General features: G+C 36.0%; 1 protein-coding gene across 1 annotated transcript in view; it reads left to right on the top strand.

The window, feature by feature from the left end:
- LOC115122774 (1-phosphatidylinositol 4,5-bisphosphate phosphodiesterase delta-1-like) overlaps positions 1-12500 on the top strand; it is a 118823-nt gene that overhangs the window by 74396 nt on the left and 31927 nt on the right. The window contains exons 4-7 of the mRNA XM_065007706.1: positions 1-82; positions 2551-2779; positions 3248-3449; positions 12177-12321. The exon at positions 1-82 is cut by the window's left edge and continues 48 nt beyond it. Of these exons, the coding sequence (XP_064863778.1) occupies positions 1-82; positions 2551-2779; positions 3248-3449; positions 12177-12321 (658 nt within the window). The remainder of the gene's footprint in view (positions 83-2550; positions 2780-3247; positions 3450-12176; positions 12322-12500) is intronic.

Consider the following 12500-nt stretch of genomic DNA (forward strand, 5'->3'; position numbering starts at 1 on the left):
GATGACTCTGAAGGAGCTGAAACACTTCCTCCGCCAGATCAACATCGAGGTGGACGAGACCTACGCTAAATTGCTGTTTACAGTGAGTGGATATCTGTTAATGACTTACAATGAGGTTGTGATGGACTTACAATGAGGTTGTTAATGACTTACAATGAGGTTGTTAATGACTTACAATGAGGTTGTTAATTACTTAATGAGGTTGTGCTGGAAGCTTACAATGAGGTTGTTAATTACTTACAATGAGGTTGTTAATGACTTACAATGAGGTTGTGATGGACTTACAATGAGGTTGTGATGGACTTACAATGAGGTTGTTAATTACTTACAATGAGGTTGTGATGGACTTACAATGAGGTTGTTAATTACTTACAATGAGGTTGTGATGGAAGATTACAATGAGGTTGTGATGGACTTACAATGATGTTGTTAATTACTTACAATGAGGTTGTTAATGACTTACAATGAGTTTGTTAATGACTTACAATGAGGTTGTGATGGACTTACAATGAGGTTGTGATGGACTTACAATGAGGTTGTTAATTACTTACAATGAGGTTGTGATGGACTTACAATGATGTTGTTAATTACTTACAATGAGGTTGTTAATGACTTACAATGAGGTTGTGATGGACTTACAATGAGGTTGTGATGGACTTACAATGAGGTTGTGATGGACTTACAATGATGTTGTTAATTACTTACAATGAGGTTGTGATGGACTTACAATGAGGTTGTTAATGACTTACAATGAGGTTGTTAATGACTTACAATGAGGTTGTTAATGACTTACAATGAGGTTGTGATTGACTTACAATGAGGTTGTTAATTACTTACAATGAGGTTGTGATGGACTTACAATGATGTTGTTAATTACTTACAATGAGGTTGTTAATGACTTACAATGAGGTTGTGATGGACTTACAATGAGGTTGTGATGGACTTACAATGAGGTTGTGATGGACTTACAATGAGGTTGTTAAATTACTTACAATGAGGTTGTGATGGACTTACAATGATGTTGTTAATTACTTACAATGAGGTTGTTAATGACTTACAATGAGGTTGTGATGGACTTACAATGAGGTTGTGATGGACTTACAATGAGGTTGTGATGGACTTACAATGAGGTTGTTAATGACTTACAATGAGGTTGTTAATGACTTACAATGAGGTTGTTAATGACTTACAATGAGGTTGTGATTGACTTACAATGAGGTTGTGATGGACTTACAATGAGGTTGTTAATGACTTACAATGAGGTTGTGATGGAAGATTACAATGAGGTTGTGATGGACTTACAATGATGTTGTTAATTACTTACAATGAGGTTGTTAATGACTTACAATGAGTTTGTTAATGACTTACAATGAGGTTGTGATGGACTTACAATGAGGTTGTGATGGACTTACAATGAGGTTGTTAATTACTTACAATGAGGTTGTGATGGACTTACAATGATGTTGTTAATTACTTACAATGAGGTTGTTAATGACTTACAATGAGGTTGTGATGGACTTACAATGAGGTTGTGATGGACTTACAATGAGGTTGTGATGGACTTACAATGATGTTGTTAATTACTTACAATGAGTTTGTGATGGACTTACAATGAGGTTGTTAATGACTTACAATGAGGTTGTGATGGACTTACAATGAGGTTGTGATGGACTTACAATGATGTTGTTAATGACTTACAATGAGGTTGTTAATGACTTACAATGAGGTTGTTAATGACTTACAATGAGGTTGTTAATGACTTACAATGAGGTTGTGATTGACTTACAATGAGGTTGTTAATTACTTACAATGAGGTTGTGATGGACTTACAATGATGTTGTTAATTACTTACAATGAGGTTGTTAATGACTTACAATGAGGTTGTGATGGACTTACAATGAGGTTGTGATGGACTTACAATGAGGTTGTTAATTACTTACAATGAGGTTGTGATGGACTTACAATGATGTTGTTAATTACTTACAATGAGGTTGTTAATGACTTACAATGAGGTTGTGATGGACTTACAATGAGGTTGTGATGGACTTACAATGAGGTTGTGATGGATTTACAATGATGTTGTTAATGACTTACAATGAGGTTGTTAATGACTTACAATGAGGTTGTTAATGACTTACAATGAGGTTGTTAATGACTTACAATGAGGTTGTGATTGACTTACAATGAGGTTGTGATGGACTTACAATGAGGTTGTTAATGACTTACAATGAGGTTGTGATGGACTTACAATGAGGTTGTGAATGACTTACAATGAGTTTGATATAGAAGCTTACAATGAGGTTGTTAATGACTAAAAATGAGGTTGTTAATGACTAAACATTAGGTTGTTAATGACTTTGAGGTTGTTAATGACTAACAATGAGGTTGTTATAGAAGATTACAACTGTAGAGGCATGATAGTTCTTAATGCAGTTATTTCATGTTCCTGTATGCATATCAGTTTCATTTAAGGTTCTGCCAGGTCTCAAAGCATTTCATGTCATCTGAGGAGGAAGTCAATGTAGTAAAGTAAATGATCTTGTCCTGTAGAAATGTGACACGTCAAACTCTGGCACCCTGGAGGGTTCTGAAATCAAACACTTCTATGACCTGTTGACTCACCGGGAGGAGATCGATGTGATCTACGAGAAGCACGCCGCCACGGGGGGGCAGATGAGCGCCCAGGACCTGCTCAACTTCCTGCTGAATGAGCAGCGTGAGGTGGCCACCTTGGAGGACGCCTTAAGACTCATAGAGAAATACGAGCTGGATGACTCAGGTGAGAGATGCTCTGTTTTTTTAATTTAACCATTATTTTACCAGGTAAGTTGACTGAGAACACATTCTAATTTAGAGCAACAACCTGAGGAATAGTTACATGGGAGAGGAGAGGGATGAATGAGCCAATTGGAAGTTGGGAATGATTAAATACTCTGGCACTGACTCAATATGAGCTGGATGACTCAGGTGAGAGCTGCTCTGACACTGACTCAATATGAGCTGGATGACTCAGGTGTGAGCTGCTCTGACACTGACTCAATATGAGCTGATTGACGGATGCAGTATGGGATGACAAAATACAATTTTATGGTGTTCTAGGAATGTGCTAAAATAGTCCAACCTTTAATATTTCTGTAGCACTTTTCCTTTATAAACTAAATTATATATATCTGGTAGGCCTACTCCACACAGCCACTCTATCCCCAATCCCCTAATTCATTCTGCCCCCCCACATTCCCTCCACCAGCAAAGCATATGAATCACATGACCAAAGATGGCTTCCTGATGTACCTGCAACAGGAGGAGGGGTCCATCTTCAACCCCGCCCACAAGAAGGTGTTCCAGGATATGAGCCAGCCAATCAACCACTACTTTATCAGCTCTTCCCACAACACCTACCTGATGGAAGACCAGCTCAAAGGCCCCAGCAGCACAGAGGCCTACATCAAGTAACCATGACAACCTCTAATCTAAACTAACCATATTTTACAACCTCTAATCTAAACTAACCATACATTATAATCTCTAATCTAAACTAACCATACATTATAATCTCTAATCTAAACTAACCATATTTTACAACCTCTAATCTAACCTAACCATACATTATAACCTCTAATCTAAACTAACCATACATTACAACCACTAATGTAAACTAACCATACCTTACTATCCAGCAGCACTAAGGCTTGCCAGATAGAACTGCCAAAGGGAGCGGAGTTGCAATCTACTGCAGAGATAACATGCAGAGTTCTGTCATAGTATCCAGGCCCAAACAGTTTGAGCTTCTACTTTTAAAATCCACCTTTCCAGAAACAAGTATTTCACCGTTGCCGCTTGTTATAGACCCCCTCGGCCCCCAGTTGTGCCCTGGACACCATATGTGAATTGATCGCCCCCCATCTATCTTCAGAGTTTGTACTGTTAGGTGACCTAAACTGGGACATGCTTAACACCCCGGTCATCCTACAATCTAAGCTAGTTGCCCTCAATCTCAACAAATCATCAAGGAACCTACCAGGTACAACCCTAAATCCGTAACCATGGGCACCCTCTTAGATATTCCTGACCAACCTGCCCTCTAAATACACCTCTGCTGTCTTCAACCAGGATGTCAGCGATCACTGCTTCATTGCCTGCGTGTGTAATGGGTACACGGTCAAACTACCACCCCTCATCACTGTCAAAACGCTTGCTAAAACGAGCAGGCCTTTCTAATCAACCTGGCCCGGGTATCCTGGAATGCCTGGTTGCTCTTCATAAGTGCTTTCCTCTCCATCTTAAATAAGCATGTCCCATTCAAAAAATGTATAACTAAGAACAGATATAGCCCTTGGTTCACCCCAGACTTGACTGCCTTTGACCAGCACAAAACATCCTGTGGCATTCTGCATTAGCATCGAATAGCCACCGTGCAACTTTTCAAGGAAGTTAGAAACCAATATACTCAGTCAGTTAGGAAAGCTAAGGCTTGCTTTTTCAAAGAGAAATTTTCATCCTGTAGCACTAATTGCAAAAGGTTTTGGGGCACTTTGAAGTCCATGGAGAATAAGAGCACCTCCTCCCAGGTGCCCACTGCACTGAGGATAGGAAACACTGTTACCACTGATGAATCAACGATAATCGATCATTTCAATAAGCATTTTTCCACGGCTGGCCATGCTTTCCACCTGGCTACCCCTACCCTGGCCAACATCTCAGCACCCCCTGCGGCAACTTGCACCCCCCCGCTTCTCTTTCACCCAAATCCAGAGAGCTGATGTTCTGAAATAACTGCAAAATCTGGATCCCTACAAATCAGCTGGGCTAGACAACCTGGACCCTCACTTTCTAAAATGATATGTTGAAAATGTTGCAACCCCTATTACTAGCCTGTTCAAACTCTCTTTTGTATCGTCTGAGATCCCCAAACATTGGAAAGCTGCCGCGGTCGTCCCCCTCTTCAAAGGGGGAGACACTCTAGACCCAAGCTGCTACAGACCTATATCTATCCTACCCTGCCTTTCTAAAGTCTTCGAAAGCCAAGTTAAGAAACAGATCACCGACCATTTCGAATCCCACCGTACCTTCTCCATTATGCAGTCTGGTTTCCGAGCTGGTCATGGGTGCACCTCAGCCACGCTCAAGGTCCTCAACGATTACATAACAGCCATCGATAAGAGACGATACTGTGCAGCCGTATTCATCGACCTGGCCAAGGCTTTCGACTCTGTCAATCACCACATTCTTATCGGCAGACTAAACAGCCTTGGTTTCTCAAATAACTACCTCGTCTGGTTCACCAACTATTTCTCAGATAGAGTTCAGTGTGTCAAATCGGAGGGCCTGTTGTCCGGACCTCTGGCAGTCTCTACGGGGGTGCCACAGGTTTCAATTCTTGGGCCGACTCTTTTCTCTGTATGTATCAATGATGTTGCTCTTGCTGCTGGTAATTCTCTGATCCACCTCTACACAGACGACACCATTCTGTATACATCTTGCCCTTTTTGGACACTGTGCTAACAAACCTCCAAACGATCTTCAATGCCACGACACTTCTTCCGTGGCCTCCAACTGCTCTTAAATGCCAGAAAAACTAAATGCATGCTCTTCAACCGATCGCTGCCTGCACCCACCTGCCCAACTAGCATCACTACTCTGAACGGTTCTGACATAGAATATGTGGACAACTACAAATACCTAGGTGTCTGGTTAGACTGTAAACTCTCCTTCCAGACTCACATTAAACATCTCCAATCCAAAATCAAATCTAGAATTGGATTCCTATTTCACAACAAAGCCTACTTCATTCATGCTGCCAAACATACCCTTGTAAAACTGACTATCCTACCGATCCTTGACTTCGGCGATGTAATTTACAAAATAGCCCCCGACACTCTACTCAGCAAACTGGATGCAGTCTATCACATTGCCATCTGTTTTGTTACCAAAGCCCCATATACTACCCACCACTGATCTGTATGCTCTCGCTGGCTGGCCCGCGCTACATATTCGTCGCCAAACCCACTGGCTCCAGGTCATCTATAAGTCTTTGCTAGGTAAAGCCCCGCCTTATCTCAGCTCACTGGTCACCAGAGCAACACCCACCCATAGCACGCGCTCCAGCAGGTATATTTCACTGGTCATCCCCAAAGCCAACACTTACTTTTGCCGCCGTTCCTTCAAGTTCTCTGCTGCCAATGACTGGAACAAATTGAAAGAATCTCTGAAGCTGGAGTCTTATGTCTCCCTCTGTAATTTTAAGCATCAGCTTTCTGAGCATCTTTCCGATCACTGCACCTGTACACAGCCCATTTGTAAATAGCCCACCTAACTACCTCATCCCCATATTATTACTTACCCTCTTGCTCTTTTGCACCCCAGTATCTCTACTTGCACATCATCATCTGCACATCCATCACTCCAGTTTTAATGCATATTACATATTACATATATATTACAACATATTACATACATATTACAACATATTACAACATATTACATATATATTACAACATATTACATATATATTACCACATATTACAGCATATTACATACATATTACATATATATTACAACACATTACATACATATTACATATATATTACATATATATTACCACACATTACATATATATTACAACATATTACATATATATTACCACATATTACATATATATTACAACATATTACATATATATTACCACATATTACATATATATTACAACACATTACATATATATTACAACATATTACATATATATTACAACATATTACATATATATTACAACATATTACATATATATTACCACATATTACATATATATTACAACATATTACATATATATTACCACATATTACAACATATTACATACATATTACATATATATTACAACACATTACATACATATTACATATATATTACATATATATTACCACATATTACATATATATTACCACACATCACATACATATTACATATATATATTACAACATAGACCATATATATTACATACATATTACAACATATTACAACATAGACCATATATATTACAACATAACACATACATATTACATATATATATTACAACATAGACCATATATATTACAACATATTACATACATATTACAACATTTTACAACATATTACATATATATATTACAACATAGACCATATATATTACAACATATTACATATATTACAACATTTTACAACATATTACATATATATTACATACATATTACAACATATTACAGCATATTACATACATATTACATATATATTACAACATATTACATACATATTACAACATTTTACAACATATTACAACATATTACAGCATATTACAACATATTACATACATATTACTTTCATGTTACGATATATTACAAAATATTGCAAAATAGTAGATCCATATTACAACATATTACATGCATATTACAACATATTACATATATATTACCACATATTACAGCATATTACATACATATTACATATATATTACAACACATTACATACATATTACATATATATTACATATATATTACATACATATTATATTACAACATATTACATATATATTACCACATATTACATATATATTACAACATATTACATATATATTACCACATATTACATATATATTACAACACATTACATATATATTACAACATATTACATATATATTACAACATATTACATATATATTACAACATATTACAATATATTACACATATTACATATATATTACAACATATTACATATATATTACACATATTACAACATATTACATACATATTACATATATATTACAACACATTACATACATATTACATATATATTACATATATATTACCACATATTACATATATATTACCACACATCACATACATATTACATATATATATTACAACATAGACCATATATATTACATACATATTACAACATATTACAACATAGACCATATATATTACAACATAACACATACATATTACATATATATATATTACAACATAGACCATATATATTACAACATATTACATACATATTACAACATTTTACAACATATTACATATATATATTACAACATAGACCATATATATTACAACATATTACATACATATTACAACATTTTACAACATATTACATATATATTACATACATATTACAACATATTACAGCATATTACATACATATTACATATATATTACAACATATTACATACATATTACAACATTTTACAACATATTACAACATATTACAGCATATTACAACATATTACATACATATTACTTTCATGTTACGATATATTACAAAATATTGCAAAATAGTAGATCCATATTACAACATATTACATGCATATTACAACATATTACATACATATTACAACATTTTACAACATATTACATACATATTACAACATATTACAACATATTACAACATATTACAGCATATTACAACATATTACATACATATTACTTTCATGTTACGATATATTACAAAATATTGCAAAATAGTAGATCCATATTACAACATATTACATGCATATTACAACATATTACATACATATTACAACATAGTCCACACATATTACACAATATTACAAAATAGTACATACATTTTACAACATTACATACATATTACATGTTAGATACATATTACAACATAGTCCACACATATTACACTATATTACAAAATAGTAAATACATATTACAACACATTATATACATATTACAACACATTATATACATATTACATGTTAGATACATATTACATACACATTATATACATATTACATATTACATACATATTACATTTTACATACACATTACAACACATTACATACATATTACATATTACATACATATTACAACACATTATATACATATTATATATTACATACACATTACATGTTAGATACATATTACAACACATTACATACACATTACATGTTAGATACATATTACAACACATTATATACATATTATATACATATTACAAAATAGTACGTACATATTACCACATAATACATACATATAACATATGGTGTCCACATCACCAACAAACTAACAAGGTCCAAGCACACCAAGACAGTCATGAAGAGGGCACGACAAAACCTATTCCCTCTCAGGAGACTAAAAAGATTTTGCATGGGTCCTCAGATCCACAAAAGGTTCTACAGCTGCACCATCAAGATTCTCCTGACTCTTTGCATCACTACCTGGTATGACAACTGCTCGGCCTCCGACCGCAAGGCAGTTCAGAGGGTAATGCGTACGGCCCAGTACATCACTGGGGCCAAGCTGCCTGCCATCCAGGACCTCGAAACCAGGCGGTGTCAGAAGAATGCCCTAAAAATTGTCAAATACTCCAGCCACCCTAGTCATAGACTGTTCTCTCTGCTACCACACGGCAAGCGGTACCGGAGCGCCAAGTCTTGGTCCAAGAGGCTTCTAAACAGATTCTACCCCCAAGCCATACGACTCCTGAACATCTAATCAAATGGCTACCCAGACTACTTGTATTGCCCCCCCCCCCCTCCCTTTACGCTGCTGTTATCTCTATTATTATCTATGGATAATTCACTTTAATAACTCTACCCACATGTATATATTACCTCAATTACCTCGATTAATCGGTGTATATAGTCTCACTGTTGTTATTTTACTGCTCTTTAATTATTTGTTACTTTTATTTCTTATTTTTGTAGGTATTTTTCTTAAAACAGCATTGTTGAATAAGGGCTTGTTGTATTTCACTGTAATACCTGTTGTATTCGGCGCATGTGACAACTAACATTTTATTTTATTTTATATTACATACATATTACGTACAGTGGGGAGAACAAGTATTTGATACACTGACGATTTTGCAGGTTTTCCTACTTACAAAGCATGTAGAGGTCTGTAATGTTTACACTTCAACTGTGAGAGACGGAATCTAAAACAAAAATCCACAAAATCACATACAGATACAGTACTAGATATAGTAGTACTAGATATAGTAGAAATAGTACTAGATACAGATATAATAGAAGTTATTGGGGCGGCAGGTAGCCTAGTGTTTAGAGCGTTTGGACAGTAACTGAAAGGTTGCTGGATCGAGTCCCCGAGCGGACAAGATAAAAATCTGTTGAATATCTCATCTTCAAGCTTGAGGCCCTGGGTCTCAACCCCGTCCTGTGCAATTGAGTCCTGGACTTTCCGAACGGGCGGCTCCCAGGTGGTGAAGGTAGGAAACAACATCTTCACTTCGCTGACCCTCAACACTGGGGCCCCACAAGGGTGCGTGCTCAGCCCCCTCCTGTACTCCCTGTTCACCCACGACTGTGTGGTCATGCACTGCCCTCAACCGCAAGGCTCTCCAGGGTGGTGCAGTCTGCACAATACATCACTGGGGGCAAACTACCTGCCCTCCATGACACCAACAGTACCCGATGTCACAGGAAGGCCAAAAATATCATCAAGGACATCAACCGCTGCGAGGTCAGTCCAGGTGCATCAAAGCTGAGACCGAGTGACTGAAATACAGCTTCTATCTAAAGGCCATCAGACTTAACAGCAATCACTAACTCAGAGAGGCTGCTGCCTACATTGAGACCCAATCACTGGCCACTTTAATAAACGGATCAATAGTCACTTTATACAACGCATTCTAAATACTGCCACTTTAATAATGTTTACATATCTTCCATTACTCATATCACATGTATGTATATACTGTATTTTATACCATCTACTGCACCTTGCCATGCCGCTCAGTCATCACTCATCCATATACTTATATGTACATATTCTCATTCACCCCTTTAGATTTCTGTTTATTAGGTAGTTGTTGGGGAATTGTTAGATTACTTGTTAGATATTACTGCACTGTCGGAACTAGAAGCACAAGCATTTCACTACACTCAAATTAACATCTGCTCACCATGTGTATGTGACCAATAACATCTGCTAACCATGTGTATGTGACCATTAACATCTGCTAACCATGTGACCATTAACATCTGCTAACCATGTGACCAATAACATCTGCTCACCATGTGTATGTGACCATTAACATCTGCTAACCATGTGACCATTAACATCTGCTAACCATATGTATGTGACCATTAACATCTGCTAACCATGTGTATGTGACCAATAACATCTGCTAACCATGTGTATGTGACAAATAAAATGTGATTTGATTTACTAGATATAGTAGATATAGTACTCGATAGAGATATAGTACTAGATAAAGTAGATATAGTACTAGATACAGATATAGTACTAGTTATAGTAGATATAGTAGATAGATACAGTACTAGATATAGTAGATATTGTGCTATATAGAGATATAGTACTAGATATAGTAGATATAGTACTAGATACAGTGGATATAGTACTCAATACAGATACGGTAATAGATACAGTAGATATAGTACTAGATACAGATACAATACTATATATAGCAGATATTGTACTATATACAGATACAGTACTCTTAATAGTAGATAGTGTACTAGATACAGACACAGTACTAGATACAGTAGATATAGTTATAGATATAGATATAGTAATATATATAATAGAACTAGTACTAGATATAGTAGATATTGTCCAAGATACAGTACCAGATATAGTAGATATAGTACGAGATACAGTACTAGATATAATATATATTGTACTAGATACAGTACTAGATATAGTAGATATAGTACTAGATGCAGTACCATATATAATAGATATAGTACTCCATACAGTACTAGATATAATAGATATTGTACAAGATACAGTATTAGATATATTAGATGTGGTACTAGATATATTACTAGACATAATAGAACAAGTACTAGATACAGATCTATATATAATAGATATAGTACTAGATGCATTACTAGATATAGAAGATATTGTACTAGATACAGTAGTAGACATAGTAGATGTAGTACTAGATACAGTACCAGAATTAATAGATATAGTACTAGATACAGTAGTAGACATAATAGATATTGTACTAGATACAGTATTAGATATAGGTGATGTAGTTTTAGATACAGTTCTAGATATAATAGATATTGTACTAGATACAGTACTAGATGTAGTACTAGATGCAGTAGTGGATATAACAGATATAGTACTAGATACAGTACTAGATATAATAGATATAGTACTAGAGATACTAGTAGTACTCTATGTTTGTGTTGTGGTCTTTAGGGCCCTGATGAAGAGTTGTCGCTGTGTGGAGTTAGACTGTTGGGACGGGGCCCATGGGGAGCCAGTCATCTACCATGGCCACACCCTCACCTCCAAGGTCCTGTTTAAAGACGTCATCAAGGCCATCAAGGAGTATGCCTTCAAGGTAACCATAACACCTGACCCTAACCCATCATAGAGTACGCCCTCAATGTCAGTGTAACCTTGACCATTTTGATGACCATTTTTATGTCTCTGTGTCCAAAATGAAGGAAGTTGCTAACTAGCTCTAGCACAATTGCTAAATAGCATTAGTACAATGACTTGAAGTCTATGGGTATCTGC

This window comes from Oncorhynchus nerka, linkage group LG22, assembly GCF_034236695.1.
Source record: "Oncorhynchus nerka isolate Pitt River linkage group LG22, Oner_Uvic_2.0, whole genome shotgun sequence".
Lineage (NCBI taxonomy): Eukaryota > Metazoa > Chordata > Actinopteri > Salmoniformes > Salmonidae > Oncorhynchus > Oncorhynchus nerka.